This window comes from Arachis ipaensis, chromosome B2 (assembly GCF_059453495.1).
Source record: "Arachis ipaensis isolate K30076 ecotype BB chromosome B2, ASM5945349v1, whole genome shotgun sequence".
NCBI lineage: Eukaryota > Viridiplantae > Streptophyta > Magnoliopsida > Fabales > Fabaceae > Arachis > Arachis ipaensis.
Genome location: NC_142437.1, coordinates 111,840,719 through 111,860,076, shown reverse-complemented (window position 1 = coordinate 111,860,076; position 19,358 = coordinate 111,840,719). Strand labels below are relative to the sequence as shown.

The 19,358-nt window shown below is 33.3% G+C and overlaps 1 protein-coding gene and 1 long non-coding RNA gene across 2 annotated transcripts; both read right to left on the bottom strand.

The window, feature by feature from the left end:
* Nucleotides 1–7,041: 7,041 nt before the first annotated feature.
* LOC148575231 (uncharacterized) lies at nucleotides 7,042–8,066 on the bottom strand. The gene is made up of 2 exons (XR_015905324.1): nucleotides 7,702–8,066; nucleotides 7,042–7,460 (listed from the first exon to the last, which is right to left on the bottom strand). It is a non-coding gene; the product is annotated as an uncharacterized LOC148575231 (long non-coding RNA).
* A 4,055-nt stretch (nucleotides 8,067–12,121) lies between these two features.
* Nucleotides 12,122–17,115, bottom strand: LOC107625812 (transcription factor IIIA). Its single transcript, XM_016328538.3, has 7 exons — nucleotides 16,600–17,115; nucleotides 14,358–14,543; nucleotides 13,963–14,100; nucleotides 13,167–13,452; nucleotides 12,828–13,063; nucleotides 12,574–12,717; nucleotides 12,122–12,482 (listed from the first exon to the last, which is right to left on the bottom strand). The coding sequence occupies exons 2-7, from the start codon at nucleotides 14,499–14,501 to the stop codon at nucleotides 12,339–12,341; spliced, it is 1,092 nt and encodes a 363-aa protein (XP_016184024.1). The 5' UTR covers nucleotides 14,502–14,543; nucleotides 16,600–17,115; the 3' UTR covers nucleotides 12,122–12,338.
* Between the last annotated feature and the right edge of the window lie 2,243 nt (nucleotides 17,116–19,358).

Here is a 19,358-nt window from a genome sequence, read left to right as displayed (position 1 = left end):
ATATTAGTACAATCAAGTAAATATTTAAACTATTAGTCTCTAAAATTTGAGTTAGGTAATTTAGTATTTTTAATGATGATGTTTAGGTTAAATAATTTTTTATAATACTTATATAAAATTTTAAAATTAAAAAATAAAAGAGTTTATTTATTATATTTATGTTTATTATGAATTTTTAATTTTAAAATTATTTTATTTTAAAATGTTATATAAAATTTTAAAAAATTTTAAAAAATAAATTATTCTTCGTTATAAATATATTTATTATAATTTTTTTAAGTTTTAAGAGTTTTTTTTATCAAATACAATAATAATATTTGTGCTTATTAAAAGTCATTTTTAATTTAATTTTACTAAACGTAAGTGTTGCAGCTTTTAAAAAACTGTCTTTTAAAAGACAACTTTCACAAGCTATTTTCAAAAAGTCAATAATTTTTACTAAAATAAGCCTTAATGAAGTGCGACCGACTATCAACTTTTTTTTTGACGTGGACTATCGACTTTAACATTCTATTAAAAAGTAAAAACTGAAAGTGATTCTGTAACTATAATGGGTGTGTTGGCAAACCCGTTTGAAGAGAAAAAGTACGTTTAAACTTATTGAAAGTTCTAATTTTTTGTTTGGCTAACTTTTAATTTGGCAAACGCAGAAGTGATTTTGTAGTCAAAACCACGTTTACCAAAGCAACAATTTCTAACTTCTGCGTTTCACTAACGAGCTTTTAGCCATTTACATTAAATATCTATTTTTTCTTTACCAATTTTAACCTTTAGACATGTTATTGTATTATTTATGAAATTATTATTATTTCTCTCTATATGAGCTCTCTTTTTCTATTATTTATTATTTTTATTTTTTTGTCAAATTTTTATTTGACATTATATACTCTTATAATTGTAATTTTTGTATATTATATTTATTATTATCTTTTCATAATATGATTTATTGATCCTATTAGGTAAAGTAAATTAAACAAAAAATTAACTATAAATAATAATAATAGTAAAAAACTATAAGTACTAAAAAAGAGTACTAAAAGAACTAAAAATATACTATATAAAATACATCATCAAAAACTTTTAGATTTATTTTCATCTCTACCAAGATAAATATTTACTTTTATTATTTTTAGTATTCTTTTTTATAATTATAATTCTGGTATATACAATTTTTTATTATAATTTTTTATAATATAAATTATGATCCCATTAAAAAAAGATAAATTAAATAAAAAATTAATCGTAGGTATTAATAAAATCACGTTGGATTCCAAAATAATATTAAGAATAAGATTATTGAGAATATTAAAAAAAATACGATGTAAAAAAAATACTAAATTAACATTTTTACGTTAATATTTAAAATTTAAAAAAATGTAACATATTTGATTAAATACTCTTATATATATAATTTATATTTCTTATTTTTAATATAAAATATATTTTACTAATTTTTATATATTATTTTTATTTTAATAAAATAAATATTAATTTTATTATAAAATTAATTAATAAGAATATCCAAATATCTAAATTAAAATAACTGGATAATATAAAAAATTATTTAAGTTGATATCTATTTTAGTAATTTTTTTATCTAGAAGTGATTTTGAATAGTGTAATCCAAACAATATTTATTTTATTATAATCCATTTTGATATAAAAATGGCCAAAGATAAATCACTTCAATACAAACTTACTTTTTATCAAAATCAATTTTATACAAACTCTCGTTTGTAAATTGTAATCCAAACACACACAATATCGATTCATTGAATAATTTATTAAGGGGCCATATGTACCATGGTAACTTTTTTTTCTTTTAAAAAAATAAATAGGACAAACATCATTTTTATTTCTTTTATGGAAAAAAATCAATTTCTTCTTCACACATTCATTTACCTTTTAATTTTATCTCTCTCTTTTAATTTAATTTTTCTTTCTTTTAATTTTTTAAATTTAATGGATAAAACAACTTCTTAAATTTATAAAAGAGATATTCTCCACATCCAAACAATTTTGGTATCCAAGTTCATTATTCAAACAATTTTAAGTCACGCGCTTTTTCCGCTTTTTTCTTTTCTCACGCTTCTTCTTCTTCTTCTCTTCTCCCCGCGCTTTTTCTTTTTGTTCTTCTCACGCTCATTTATTAACGGAGCGTCTTCTTCTTCGTCTTCTTCTTCGTATTCCTCCTCCTCCTCGTTCTTCTCTTTCTCCTTCATGTGTTTTCTCCTTACCATATTCTTTTGTTGTTGTTGCTACTATAATTTTTTGTCTTTTCTTCATTCTCTCCTTAGTGAAAAAGCAATAGAAGGTGAGGAGAAAGAGTTTTGAATTGTGCAGAACAGAAATGATGAGTTTGAAAAACTCTAATTTAATATGATAATGATCAAACATTATTAAATTATTATTTAAGAAATTATTTAATTTCAGTTTCAAATTATTTGATTAATAATTTCTATTTTTGTATGCAGGTTTTTGGTCATTGGGTCTAAACAACAAAAAGGCCAACATAATGATAATTTTCAACCTTATGCAAAATTGTTTAAGATTGAGTGGCTGAATTATTGTTATGCTTGTTGGGCCAGGAAAAACAAATATGAGGCCAAACAAAGTGGATGGTCCGAAATCAAAAAAGAAATGAGGGCACAATGTTTTATTTACTCATTTAACATGATGAAATCCATTTCTTTAATTAATTTGCTGCATTCTTTCAACGGATACCACTTTCATTCTTTTGATGGACTTCAAAATTTATTTAACTTGCATTAATTGTCTTGGTAACATGAAAGAGAAAATATAAAGTGATTTGATGGCATTAATTGAAGTTTACACGTTACTAGGTAAAAAGCATGGAAGTTGATTTTATTTGATATCACACATTACTTCCATAACTTTTCTTTTTTTTTTCTACTCTCTCTTCTCTCTCTTCAGATTCGGTCACATCCATCAGGAAAGATGGAAGCAAAAACAAGTTATCAGAAGAAAGAAGAAGAAGCTAGAAGCAAGCATGAAGTCATTATGATGATGGCATCAAGAAAAAGAAGATCCACAGTAGGGTGTGGCTGAGATCTTTACCACTTATGGTAAGAAGTGGTGAAAAAGTCTCAAGCTCTCCGTACCCGAAAATGGGAGAGATCCAACTCGGTCAGAGTCCCTTGGAAGCATGGCTCGTCTCTACTTTTGATCAACCACCACAGGAGGTAGCTACTGTAGCTACGTGGAGGAAGAGGCAAAAGATAAGAGCAGGAGGAGCTGTCAAGCATCAAGGACTCATCAAAGGTCAGGAATCCTTCTTGGGAGCAAGTCAAGATGGAAGGCCCGGATTGATGAAGATTGGTGAGAAGGGATGACACAGAGGTAATTGCATGTTGGTTTTAGCATTCAGTTTCCTCTCCTCTCTCTTTGGCCGAACCAGTTTCGTTTGAAGAAGAAGAAGATTAGCTCGGTTGGACCGATTTTAACCTTGGAGGCTTCCCCTTCTATAATAAGGGTGGACAGCCAAGGGTTGAAATAAGGATAAAAGAGCGTAAAGCACAGAGTTCTCATAGCTACCCAAGCTAACATAAGTTCTTCTCCTTCAATATTTTTCATGTTGTATTTTTCTGTTTAGTTTTGTCTGTCTTGAGTCTCATGGAAAAAGGCAAATAGTGAGGTTTGTATGAAAAAGCCATAGAGCGAAAAAAGGCAGAGTATACAAAATTAAAAGAAAAAGCCATAGATTTCCTTAGAGGTCCTTTGTACATCTGTGTTGTGTTTCATGATTCTGTGGGAATCTCCTTGCAAGTTGAGTTAGCACTTAGCAGTTGAAAACTTGGTAGGTGGCCAAGTCAAGTTCAGGATTGGGGATAGATTCTGGACTTGTCCCGGATAGGAAGGATAGTTCCTAGGGAGAATTGGTGTCTGTAATCTGTTTGATTATTGTTTTATTATTGGTTCTGTTCATAGGAGACAAAATTGAAAAATATCTCCTCATTGGTTACGAGACAAAAAGAAAATGTCTCTTGACTAGTGACGAGACCAAATACAGAAATATCTCCTAAAGCATTTTAAAAAGGTAGCAAGTGTTATTCAGCAAAAAGGGGCTAAGATTCACCCCCCTTCTCTTAGCCACTGATAACCATCAAGAAATGAACCGAACATGTTATTATGATGAAACAATTGTATAGTACTAAATGAATAGAACATTATCCATTATATAAATTCAAATTCGAATAACTTTTTGCATAATGAACCGAATACGTACTCATGGTGAAACAATTGTATAGTACTGAATGAACGATACATAATCCATTATATAAAATCAAATTCAAACAACTTTTTGCATAATGAACCGAACACGTACTCATAGTGAAATAATTGTATAGTACTGAATGAAAAAAATATTATCCATTATATAAAATCAAATTAAAACAGCTTTCTGCATAATGAATCGAACACGTACTCATGATGAAACAATTGTATAGTACTGAATGAACGAAACATAATCCATTATATAAAATCAAATTCGAAACACCTCTTCCTACAATTTAGAGATTATCAATTCAATTCAATTTAGATTCAGAACACATGCGTCCATTCAATTCAATTCAATTCAATTTAGATATTGCATTCCATTCAATTTGATTGAAAAAATAATCCATTAGCAAAATGTTGATGTTGTTGGTGATGACGATAACGAAAGAGGAGAAGAAGAGAAGGAGGAGGAGGAGGAGGAGGAGGAGGAGGAGGAGGAGGAGGAGGAGGAGGAGGAATAGAAGAATAATTTGCGTGCGCGAAGAAGAAGAAGAAGAAGAATGAGGAGGAGGGGGAGAAGGAGGAGGTATACGTGAATTTGAAACGAGAAGAAGATGACATTTATGCATGTATTTGAAAGAAGAAGAAGAAGAAGCGCATGGGAAAAGAAGAAAAAGAAGCGCATGAGAGAAGAAGAAGAAGAAACACGGGGAGGAGAAGAAGATAAAGTGCGTGTAATGACACTCTTTTAATGAGAGTGATTTTTATTGGTATTGAACCTACTTACATTAAAACTTGGATGAAAAAATACTTAGATCTATAGCATATCCTTTTATAAAAATATCTAACAAAGATAAGACAACACGTGCAACAAGAAATTAACTGCTCCTAGATTACAAAATCAAGAAAAATAATAATAAATCAAATATCATAAATTGCTAGGATCATATGCTCTTATATTATGTTAGATGCACATCAAACTTATTCATCAAAATTAATTATTAATTTAGATATATATAAAAATATAAAATATATATTAAAAATAAAATAAATTATATATATTTATATATAAATATACTAATAATTAAGTAAATAATTAATTTTTTGTGTGGACCTAACATTTCGGATAAACTTAATATATGATCTAATAATAACAGGCGATGAGAATATGACATGGATATCCAACAAAACACATCAAATAAAGCACAATTCAATAATGAATGACATAAACATTGTACTCAACAGTACAATAGTATCATTTTTGATGTGGTGTTGGAATGAGAAGAATGATCCAAAAAAACCAAAAGTGCTAATTGCTCCACTAAAAAGGTGTGTGAGTTGAACGGAAAGGGACTTATTATAAGGGGAAAATATGGTGGTGTAAATATAAAATAATGTCTAAACAAAGGTACATTCACCAGAAAACAAAAGAAGTAAAGAACATATTTGAAACCATTTTTTATGTTGGATTTGTTGGTTGGGTGCAATTTTAAGTCAATGGTTTAGGTGAATACTGAATAGTATTCATTTTATTTGAAGGAGACTACTCACGTAAACTAATTGAAAATCATTTGATAATTTAATAGTTTTGAGTAAATTGTTTGATATAATATATCTAAATTTTAATTATTATATTTATATAAAAAATATCTTTGTGTGATTAGCCAATTATTTTTAAATATCAAAGAAAAACATTAAAATAAAATGTTATCTAAAACGTTTAGATCAGACTTACCAAAAGTTCATCACGGACTAAATAATGTTTGGAATCTCAAGAGAAACAAGAAATCTTTGCTCAACATTATTGAATCATCACATGCTAATGTGATATATATAATAATGTTCCAGAATTAAGTAAGGATTAATAGTTAAATTATTTTTTAAAGATAAAACTTTTTTTAAATTTATTTCTGAAAAAATTTTATCAATTAAATGATTTTTTAAAGACTACAAATTAATTATATTTGTTCTTCAGTTACTCTATTAATAATTTTTATCAACGACTGTTTAATTTTATTGTAATATATTCTTAATTCTATTATATCTTTATTCTATTTTTCTATTCAAAATTTTATTGTTGGGTCAACTCCCTTTCTTTTGTTTGTCCATTTGATAATGTGGTATACTGTAATAATTAAGATGATATTTGATCTTATCTCATAAAAGTTCCATTCAAATAAGAGAATAAACAAGTATTATTCTATATATAAGAAGGTCGATCTGAATATTTAGATACATATTATAGATTGATCCATATTATATTATAGAGTAAAACCTTTTGCACTACAATTATAGAATAGATAATATAGATAATATGGTGGAATATTAATTGATAACATATATAATACTTAACATGTTCAATTGGACGCTAACCAAATATATTAATAAAAATATCGCTAAGTCATATTGGGAATAGGGTTATGTAATTGGGGTAAATAACTAAACTAATAGGTTTTCATAAACATATTTGGTTAAAATAAAAAACTTCGGCTTTGGAAGCAAAAACTACACTTTTTAGGTGGTAGACAAGTCCTTATTAAAGCTATTGGTGAGCCTATCCCAGTTTATATTCTAGCTTATTTTAAGTTTTTAAATTATCTTCTTACTGAATTTCATCGACTAATGATTCAATTTTGGTAGGATTAAACAAAAAATGAAAGGAAAATTATTTGAATCAGCTAGGACAAAATGAGTAGGAAAAAATGCAAGTGGTCTTGGTATTAAAGACTTAAGGGCTATGAATATGTGGTCCAAGGCTAATGGCAAATTTGTAAGCCTCATAAACTGCATCTACAAGTTCGAATCTTAGACTGAGAAATCTTAAATAGAGTGTATTAGAGTATGTGTGTGTGAGATTGTATGACAAGAAAAAAAAATTATGAATCTAGCTCTTCTTGGAAAACATTGTTGGCGTATTGCAAGTCAGCCTCATTCCTTATTTAACCACGTCTTCAAGGGCAAATATCTTAGATATGAGAATGTCATGTCAGCCGAAATTGGTACTAGTCCTTCATAGACTTAAAAGAGAATTTTGGAAGAGAGAAAGGTAGTAAAGAAGGGTAAAAACTAAAAAGTAGCTATTTTGTCCTAGAAAGTAACTTTTCAACAGGTATACCAACTCTCATCATTCACCACAATTCACAACCATTCTTGTCATCCCAATAACTTCATGAGGGGCGGCTTTGTCCGAGGAGGACACTCCAGACCACATAATCCAATCTCATCTGCAAGAAGGAAAAGAACAAAACTTTAGACATGGCAAGAAAGTAAGAATGGAAGATGATGGCCAAGTTTTCACAGGAGAACAAGACCCAACGTTCTAGATGCAAGGAGCTAAAGAAGAAAGAATATAAACGGAGTAATAAAGGAGATCCTTCAGTGATATGGTAGGAAAAGATAGAGTCAATATAAAAGCTAAAGTTGAAAGAAATGAAGAAAAAAGAGCATCTTCAAAGGAGAAGCAACCTAGGGAGACAAAAGAAGAGCTGGCCCAAGGTATTATAGTGGAGAGAGTTGAAAGAATCTATAACTTCAAGATCAATGAGGCTGCTATGAAAAAGTTACGACACCATGGTGGGACACCCTATTTGTTAAGTTGTTAAGGAAGGAAAATATCTCTAATGACTCTAACAAGGAGGCTAGAAACCATGTGAAAAAAAATGGATAATATTAATGTGATTGACATAGGTAATGATTTTTCTATATATTATTAAATTTTTTTTCTAATGAAGATTTAGTTTTGCCCTCACTGAGGGACCTTGGAAGATTTTTTGTCACTACCTTTCTGTTCACCTTTGGAAGCCGGATTTTAATCCCACAGAAGCGGAGATTGATAGAATTGCAACTTGGGGGCTTCCAGGGTTAGCAATATAATACTATGAGGAGAGTATGCTAAGGAAGATAGGGAATATAGTACGACAAACTATTAAGCTGATACCTATGCCTAGGGCTGGCAATGGGTAGGGTACAATTTTATTAAAACTTTACTCTATTCTCCTGTGGGTTGAGAATCTCTCAACCCTAACTCTACCCGTATCCTAAAATTCTAAACCCTACTCTATCCTACTCTATTCTACCCGCAAAAATATAAATTTTTTTTAAAATAAATATAAAATTCAATCATTTCGAATTTTATACATATTAATAACATAAAAAATAAAAAACTAATGCTCTAAATTACTAAATTAACTAATTAGTTTTAGTGGTTGTTCACTTATTGTAAGTCATTACATAAGAGAGGTTGTGGGTTCAACTCTCATTTCCTTTACTATATACCTAATTTTTATAAAATATGTGTTATATATGAGGTACGGGTAGGGTAGGGTACACCCTAAACTCGTACCCTATCCTATCCGCAGGCATACCCGGACCGTACTCTACCTTACCCGCAGCGGGTCGGATAGCCTATCCTATCCGAACGGGTCGGATCGGGTTGAATACCCGTGAGTAGGGTATAAATTACCAGCCCTACCTATGCGACATAAAAAAGTAGAGAAAATTTACTAGACTATATATTGAATTGGACCTAATAGAGCCTCTAATTGCTTAGTACTCCATTAATGAAGTCAAGTATAAAGTGGAGTATAAAAATCTTCATAGTATTTACTTTGGATGTGGCAGAGTGGGGCACAAAAAGGCTAACTCCCCCCAAATCAGCAATGCTGGAACTTCAAAGGAGGCAGCCATGGAAGCTGGGAAAGAGCAAGGAAGGGAGGAGCAGAGAGGAGACAGAAGGTGAAGCGTGCAACCCATGGATGGTGGTACCCAAGAGTGCACCTAGCTGAAAAGGAGGAAAAGGAGAGGCTAATGGTAGTAGGGATATAGAAAATGGTGCAAATGAAAAAGTAACTGCCTCTAGTACAAGGTTTGCAGTATTACAAGAGAATAATGATGGAGGTAACAATTGTGAAGAATAACGGTAACTAGAGTATTGCAGGTGATAAAAATCTTGCTCAGACTGTGACAACTAAGGCTGTAGCGAGCACCAATGGACCCTCTATAGCAAACAACAAACAGCAGACTATAAATCAGAACCCAAAAAATCACAATTTGAAACTCCGAGTAGAATTGGGTAGAAGACCAGACCTTTACCCAGTGTTGGAGATATTATCATATAGAACATAATTCAGATGGATGAGAAAATGGGTGAACCTCTTGATCCCACACCACCTGATATGCATTTTGTGGATATTGAATTAATGGTTGAAGTAGCCATGAAGTTAGAGGAGGACCTTAACCATAGTAATGGAGACATGATCACTGAAAGCAAGGTGCCTGTTGAGGACGGGACATCAATGTAACTTGTTAATGGAAAAGAAGCCTGCATGGGGAAGGTCATAAAGCTCAACCTGAGGTAACTTTTTCTTTCTTTTTTCACGATGACAATATTCTCATGAAATTGTAGAGGAGCGGCAAACAAAGATTTTTGCCGCACCTTAAAGGAAAGTATAAATTAGGTATTATTTTATTTTTGGAGACTAGAATCAAGTGGTAATAGGATAATAGAAGTTATTACTTATTAGAAGGTTTGGCTTGCTCTTTCTACCACTTTAGAGGAAGCAAATGGATTCAGCGGGAGAATTTGGATATTGTGAAATAATCTTGGTGTAAATGGTTATGTTATAAGATCCAAACAACAGTATGTGCAAAGAAAAATTAGTGTGAATAACTAAAGAAGTTGGATGCTCATTGCAGTATATGCCAACCCTCAGGAAAATAACTGTAGAAGATTATGGGATGAGCTGTTTACTATGGAGAGTAGCATGACTGAAGAGTGAGTTATGGTTGGAGACTTTAATGAAATAGCTAACCCTTTAGAGAAGAAGGGAGGTGCCAGAGTAGATATGAATGCTTGTAGAAAGTTTTCTGATTGGATAACTAAGTGTAGTCTCATTGATTTGGGATTTGCGGGGTCCAAGTTTACCTAGAAAAGAACCTAAATAAGATGGCATGGATAGAATGTTTAAAAGACTTCGATCGGGCTTTGGCTAATGTGAACTGGAGCTAGATTTGCAGAGGCAAGAGTAGACGTGCTTGCTAGATCTTTCTCGGATCACCACCCCCTTTTAATCAATATGGAGTTAATGCAGAGACAAAAAAGGAGAGACCCTTCAGATATGAAGCAATGTGAAATCTGCACCCAGAGTTTGAAAATATCATCAAACAAGGTTGGAAAGACCAGATTGACCTTAGTCACTCTCTTACCCAGCTCTCAAGCCATTTGAAAGAATGGAATAGGGAGACATTTGACAATGTGCAAAAGAAAATGAGAGAACTAATGGGGAGAATGGTGGAATACAAAGAGCAATGAGCTACAGGAATAATCATTTCTTAGATGATTTAGATAAAAAAAAACTCAACAAAGAACTAGAAGCAATTTCGGACAAAGAGGAGGTGCTATAGACGCAAAAGTCAAGAGACACTTGGTTTGTGGAAGGAGATCGAAACACACGTTACTTTCATACGAGAACTATAATTCGGAGAGAAAGAACATAGTGGTTAAATTGAGAAATAATGATAAGGAAAAAACTAGAGATACAAGCACTGAATTTCTTCAAAGACCTCTACAAAGAGGATCAACAAGAACCAAAAGAAGTTGATTAGGGGTGTTACTATCCAATGGTAGAAGAAACTCAAAAGAAGGCTCTGTGTGAGAGACCTATCAGGAGGAAAATCCGAAAGGCCATATTTGATATTAGGTCGAAGATACTGGGGTATGATGGCTTCTCAGTCCTTTTCTATAAGGAAAACTGGGAACTTATACAAGAGAACGTTTGCAAATTTGTGGAGCAGGTATGAACTAACCCAGCCCAGATAAGAAATTATAATCAGACTCTCATCACCCTTATCCCTAAAGTTCAAGCGCCAAAATTTATTTCGTAGTTTTGTCCTATTACACTTTGTAATGTAAATTACAAGTGTATAACTAAAAATATGGTGGGGAGACTTAAACCTTTGCTGCCCCAACGAATATCTCCCTGTCAAGCTAGCTTTGTCGCAGGTAGAAGGATTCAAGATAATATTCTAATTGCAACCAAGGAGGACTCAGATTTAAAAGGTTGGCACTAAAGAATGATGCATTCCTTATGAAGTTGGCTTGAAATTTCATGACAGAGCAAGATTCACTTTGGGTTAAGGTGTATAAAGGATTGTACGGGAGATATCAGCAAGAAAGAGATATGTTGATCAGTAAGTGTTCAGATTCACCTCTTTGGAAAGACATCGTGAAAGTTCAAGGTATGTTGAAAGAACACAACCTGGGCTATTGGAGAGGGGGAAAATGTGTCTTCTGGGGATGATAGGTAGGTCAAGAATATTGGGACTCTCAGGGAGCATGCAATTATACCCGTCCCAAACAATAAAAAGGGAATAAAAGTAGTAGGACTTTTTTCTATTATAAAATGAAAAAAAAAATTCCCAAAAAAAATTATTAAAACTTTAATTTCCGATATCAGTTTGGCACTTTGTTGCTCATACTTTAATGCTTGCTGAAGAATCTATAAGCACGAGCATAATATATAATATATTAATACATTTTGCTAACTTGTGTTTTAAAATAAAGACACATTAAGAACGCTATAGAAAAATATTTTATTAAAAGTTATTGAAATATAATTTTTTTTACGTTTCCAATTCATTTAAAGTTTTATTATTATACTCTTACAATGTGCCCTTAGACATACTAAAAACTTTTACCAGTAGTTTTCCCAATCTTTAAAAATACTAAACTTAAAAAATTAATCTTTATTACAAACATTCTTTTGAAATTGGAAGCCCAATAAACATTTTGCTTCTTTTAATTGTTTACTAGCTATAATGTTGTACTTGGTGTATGTCTCATGGTGATGGCAACTAAAACTTTGGGAAGATACACTGACAAACATGATTGATAGGATCATGAAGATATAGTGATATACCATTCACAATATTGTCATTGATTACACTATAATACACATGCCACTCTTCATACTTTTACACAACATATGTAAGATGTAGTGAACACTAATCATTATGCTAAAACTAATCCTTCATTTACCACACTCATGGAAAGATGCTTAAATCTACCTTACATATATACTTAATGTCAGGGACAGTTCATCTGGTCACTCTTGCATAAATAACAAATTCTCCAATTGACTAGGTGGTGTAACCCTTTTCCTGACCAACATTTCTACTGTAGGACACACTCTCTTCCTCCCACCCCTTGGCCTTGACCTGAATTGTTCATCAGCTTCTTCAAAATCCCCCTGTATCAAGAAAAACTTCATTAATCATTGCTAATGCAAAGGCATGCAAGGAAATTATTGAACTGGAATATGAAGTCAGAAAAGAATTTACATGGGTAAAAACATGTTTCCCAGTTTTTTCGTGTTTATCTCTGACATGTTTGTAAGCAAATCTCAGGCCACAATCAGGAAAACCACATACAAAGGGCTTTTCTTTAAAGTGCACGGCCTTCTTATGTGTAACGAGATTAGATTTCTGTTGAGGCATAACCAAAAGAATCAATCAACACAATGTTCAATATGTAACCATGGTTGTGGATTCACTTAGAACAACTATGCGGGGGCTTAAAGATTAAGGGGTCTTACACTTGAGAATTTGCAGCTACAGCCCTTAAATTCACATTTAAACTCTGCCAATGATTTGTCAGCTTCATGTGTGCAAAGGTGCCTTTTAATATTCTTTTTCAGTTGTCTACTTCCACAAGTGTCGCAGGTTACATATTGATGACAGGATTCAATATGTTCTTTAAGGCACTGGTTATTAGTGAAATGTTTCATGCAACCAGGCTCCAAGCACACTACATCTACCGACTGCAGCTTAACTGCAGAACAAAAGTTCTCTTCACAATTTTTCCCAACATTTTCAAAACATAACACGGAAACTTTGATTATTCACAAAGAAAATCAAATTAGATGAAAACTTGCCATGAGAATCTTCATGTTTACGAAGCTTTGACGCAAACTTGAAAACCTTTCCACAGCCAATTTCTGGGCACACAAACTGCTTACTTTCTACATTTGTGGATGTAGATCCTTCATCATGAATCTCTTTAACATGTCTTGCCATATTACCTTTTATTGAGAAAATTAGGTTGCAATTCTCCATTGGACATTTAAAAGTTTTCCCTTCATGCTGTAGAAGGTGACGAGTCAAATGGTCCTTTCTTCTGTAACTTGCCTGACAATCATCAACCGTACACACATACGGCCTCTGGAGCCATTAAAAGAAATGTCAAAAGATGCCAACCAAAAAAACGCAATGGGTGTCAATTGGTTAAATAAGAACAAGACATGGAAGAACAAATTGCAAACCTCATCTTGAATAAAGCGTGATTGAGGCATCCTTGATGGAGCTTCACAGGAGGTCTCCCTACCTGATACTAATCCATCAAGTCCAATTATGCTGCCTCATGCATTTTGGAGTTCTTTGTCTGGGATCCAATGCTTCACACTATAACATTATTATAGTTATAGTATATTATAAATTACTTTCCTGCAAAAATATGTACTTCAGTGATACCTCTTAAATCATATAGTATTAACCTATAGAAGATTTTTCCAGTGTACTCATTTTAAAAAAGGTATAGTAGCTTGCTGGATTAGTTTACACTCCTTGGCTCTCCATATAGTCACAGATTTTACACATGAAAAAAGTTTATCCTATATTGTAATATGTCAGTTAATTAGTTACAAAAGGGTGTTTTGTTAATAAATCAAATACCTCAAGTGAATGGCTTTGCATGTGCTGCAACAAGTAGGCAGGTTTTTTGAAGCTAGCACCACATTGTTGGCAAGTGTTGTTGGGCTTTTCGCAATGTGCTTCATTATTTCCTTCAGCTCTAGCTTTTTCCAACTCGTCCTAAACACATCAATTCAAATCAGATAAGATAACCAAGTGTAATTGCATATTATCATATTTTTAACTTTGAAATAGATAGGTAAAAAAGCAACCAATAACTAGTAAAATATACAACTGCATATAAAGGGTTTTTCATTGCAAAACCATGCCAACCATTGGGTTTGAAATACAGCAAAGACAATTAGAGATTAGATAACTATTAAGAAAAAGGATAATCATCAAATATGCTGAAACAAAAGACAGGAAGAACAAAGTACCTTGTGTTGTGAATTGATGTGGGAGGTAATTAAGATCTTTTTAGACCTGCAAATGCCACAGTATTCACAGAAGTAGCGTCTAATATCTTTGAAGACTGGCCTCTCACCACTTTCCATGGGTTCATCCATCTGTATTTCAGGCATTGACGAGGACAACTATCAGAGATTGCAACAATTCCACGCCACCTGAAACCATACAAATCCGTTTGGACACAGGGTTAACAAATTCGCCTGGTTTCCTATCTATAGCTAACCAAATCACAATGCAACCGAGGGTGCAGTTAATTTACATAACAGATTTTTTTTTGTGAGGGGGGAGTGTACAGAGATCATGAATCCCACATGTTTAAGTTCCACTAAACCAAAACACAACATTGAATTCATATAGGTAATAACATGAGCATTCAACTAATCATCAAAGAAAGACAATAAACTAAAGCAATGTTACATTTGTTCCTTAGGATTTGTAAGATTGCACTGCAAATTTTTCAAGCACAAACCATCACTAAATAAAACAAACATGCGAGAGCGGAAAGCAAGGATTCAAACTCTCAAAAGTTCAGACAAAGAAGGGCCAAATAAAACCTTGGAATTCTGGGACAGATGAATAACAAATATAGGCCATTTCATGAAACTGAAATTCGTCTTTCATGAAGTAGGATTTGTGGGTACACCGGAACAAAGGTTCCATACTATTATAATAAACATATAGAAAGCTTTCAGATCTCAGTTTTATCTCAAGAAAACCCACTATGGGAGTGATAGGTGTTCGCACAGCTACAGGTGGTGGTGATGACGGAGGTATGCCCAGTTCGGACGGCAGAGAGAAGAATGGGGTGAACCAAAAAGGTCGGCCACTGAGACAGTACGGCAGAGATATGACTGGAGACAGCGAAGCAGAGGATCCAACGGTTATCCCACCGGCAATTGAACCGGTAAGAGTCAGACTAATCCAATCGGTCGCTGGGCTAACCAAGTCATAATTAAATAAATATAAAATTATATATTTTCACTAATTACCAACTAATTATGAACTTAGTTAGGCAAATATTTTCACTGTAAAAATCCCAGAATTCACAACAGATTCAATTCAATTCAAATGTCCATTTTTCATCTCAGCACAAAAGAGGCAACAGAAAAAAGCAAAGGCTATCACATCACAATACTAACACACACTAAATTCACATCATCAAATTTGTATTTTTTTTTTCCTCCCTATTCTCCTCTTATTTTTCAATTTACCATTACTCTGCCATAAAACCAAGGTTGCGAGAACCGGACCAGTCAATGAACCGGTCAAGTAACTGGTTCAATGGTTCAACCGAGGTCAAACCGTGGTTGAACCGGTTTAATAAATATAACATAAAATTATTAAAAATTCAAAGTGACATATATTGTGAGATAGGGTGCAGAACAATTAAAGCATTGTATGAATTAAACAATATCAGTTTCTCAATCTTCATGTATATATAACACATTAGCAATAGGACTTCTAAGCCTGGTCAAACAATATCATTTCCAGATATAACAACAGAAGATAGGCAACCAAAATTTGAGGCCACAAATTTTAGTATGGTGCAAGGTGGAAAAGAAATCAGTATAATCTACCATTTGAGCTGGAAGAAACAATTCCACAGCACAGTAAGAAGCCCAGAACACACAAAAACTGAACAATTAAATTAACTAAACAAAACAAAAACACAATAAAGAAGCATAAATATCCTTTATAAATTAGGTTTCCATTCCTGAGTTTTCCATTTTCATAAATTAGGTACTCTTTTTGTTTTTTGCTTCTTAATTTCATTCTCTTTTCCTATGAGTAAACCATCTCCTTGTCTGAACTTCACCCAACCCTTATTTTGAAGCCATATAGTAAATCCAATGCAGAATTGTAGCCATGTTTCTCTTTTGAATCAATGACAGCAAAATAACAAGTAAAACAAATTGGATTTATAACTCAATCTCAGCAGAATTAATTCATATCAATCTCAGCAAAAATCATTCTCAGCATAATTAATAAATTAAACTTAAAAAAAATAATTTATAACTCCGTCTCAGCAAAATTAATTCAACATCAACTGACTGAATTCAAATAAAATTAAAAAAAATTAATCTCTCAAAACTCAGCAGAATCATCAATAATACATCATATGTATATTCAGAACAAAACGAAGAAGAAAACAATATAATACAATTACAACAAATTGAACATTATTGAAGAGGATAAAGGGGAGGTTTTTACGTTATCTGGATTGGCAGCAAAGGAGAGGAAAAGATAGCATAGAGCCAGAGAGCAGAGAGACAGAGAAATTCAAATTGGGAACTTCAGTAACGTGAAACAGAGAAGCAACGACGGTGAGACACGGTGCGGAGCAGAGAAGCAGCGACGACAAGATTGGCGGGGAGCAGAGAAGGGGCCACAGCCAAAAACGGTGAGGATGGGAGAACCAGAAACGACGCACGGCAAGGAGGGGAGAAGAAGCGACGACGCACGGCAAGGAGGGGAGAAGCGGTGACGACCAACGGTGAAGGAGCAGAAAAGCCGTGACAGAGAGAGCTCGAACAGGGAAACGGCGACGCCAACAACAGCCCCGAACCGACCTTAGCTTCTGGCGACGCGAGGAGAAGAGCAGAATGAAAGAAAGGGGAGATGGTGATGGTGGCTCTGATAGGGTTTAGGAGAATCTAGGGTTGGTGAGGCTGTGTTTGTGAGAGAGAAAGGGGAGGGGGTGTAATAAAGGCATTCAGCACTGGACTTGTGTTTCTCTGGAATCAAAACGGTGCCGTTTTGATTGTTGGATCAGCGAACCGGGACTTGAAAAAACCCGGCCGGTTCGCTCGGTTCGCCGGTTAATCACCGGTTCAGCCGGTTTTCAAACCGATTTTTTGCTAAACGGTTCTAAAAGTCAACCGGATCAGCCAAATGATCGGTTTCTGATTAATCCAGTCAAACCGGCCAGTTCGGTCCGATTTTCAAAACCTTGCATAAATTATAACCTTCGACCCACAAAGAAAACCGTCTTTCTCATGGTTCTAAAAACCAAATCGGTCATCAAACCGTTCTAGTTATTGGTTTATTAGTTTATTGGTTCAACTGTAATTCAACCGGTAAAACCGTTTTATAATAAAATAATAAATAAAATATAAATAAATGCACTAAAATATAATTATAGTTTAAAATATCATCCAGATTAAAAGTACTATATAAACCACAATGTTATAATATCATTCCAATAGAAACTCAAAAGTCAATTAACAAAAAAAACAAACATAAAATACTAATAATCATCAAAATCCACCAAAACTTACTACAGATTTGCTTCGTTAAGATCATCACCATACAATAACAATCCAATAACAATTTTTATTAATCTCAGTACAATAATTTATAATCACTAACCTCTTTGTGATAGTTGTAAAGTCTCTCCTTAATCTCCAAAATATGCCTAATATTACAGAACACTGCACTAGGGAGAAAACAATAAGAATTATTCTATCTCGCCTATCAGTTTTTGCCGCTCAGGAGTCCCAAACCTTGGAGCTGCATAACAGGATTTAATTGCCAATGTGCGCCTCTCTTCTTTCTTGTAGTCTAATAAGCCCAATGCACCATTTGGGTTAGTTGGCATGAATGCAATCAGTACAACTAAAGCAGTCCTTCCTGCAAAAAAAAATTCACATCAGCAACATACAAACCTTCCTATTAAACGAAAGTGTGAAGCATTAATGGTTATGGTTATAGTCATTAAGGTAATGAAAATTGCAAATGATGAAACAATCAAGTAATGAAAATGATGTGTACAATCTCCTTCTAAACATCACAAAAAAATCCCCTTCTAAACTGATAAATATTCCTTCAGTGCAATCACTTAGTTTGTTCAGTATTTTCCAAACAAGTTAGTGCTGGATAATTAAAAATAGAGACGGACTAATGGCAACAGAGCAACTACAAAACAATATATTCAACATTTTGGGATAATCTAAAGCAACCACATCAATTGCATTGTGGATTACATCAAAGATGCTACATTCTGCATCCTCAAAATATTTCTTCCACACTTGATGGCTATCAGAATTCACGGGGAGTAAACAAAATTAAATCTTTTCCAAGAAATAAATAAAAAATAATTCACCTTTGGAAGATTCTGCTTCTGGGGTACTACATATTGACAGACATAGTGATAAAATTGTGAAAGAATAAGAAAAGAATAGAAGAATAATATTATACTTTGTATTTCTTGATTGATTGAATTGAATTGTATTATGAAGGTAAAACTAAATATATATAGAGCATTGGCCTAAGAAAGATAAAAGCAAGTAAAGATAAGGTAAGAACAACTAAAGATAAGATAAGATAAAATAATAAAGACTAAAATTGTAACTGAATTTATGTATTATGTTGGGCTGAATTTGTGGGCCACGAGACTTCTTTATTATTGTCATGGGCTAAGGTGGAAGAGTAGTTTAATACGCCCCGCAAGCTGGTGGATGGAAGATGTCAATAATCCACAGCTTGGATAAGGTCCGATGAAATTGTTGAGCGTCTGACGTGGTGACACGGAGGAAGATGCGTGCGGCAGAGCTTGAGCTGCCGGCGGCAAAAATATAAAAGGAGATGCTGTGCTTGAGCAGCGATCTTCGAAAAATGCGTGCGGCAAAGCTTGAGCTGCCAGCCGGCGGCAAAAATATAAAAGGAGATGCTGTGATCTTCAAAAAAATAAAAAAATAAAAAATAAGCACGTAGAGCGCAATGAGATTTTTCTTCAGAAGGCGCGTATGGCGCAATAAGATTGGTCTTCAAAGGGCGCGTGAAGCACAATAAGAGTGCAGATGGAACTGCTAAAACAGATGTAGATTGAACTTGCTAAAATAGAATGCAGACATGACTGCTGAAATAGAATGTAGACAAAACTCTCGGAAGAAGGTGCAAATGAAACTGTCGGAAGAAGGCGCAAATATGCCATAGTGACTATTCCATGAATGATAGTTGTTTCCTGTTAG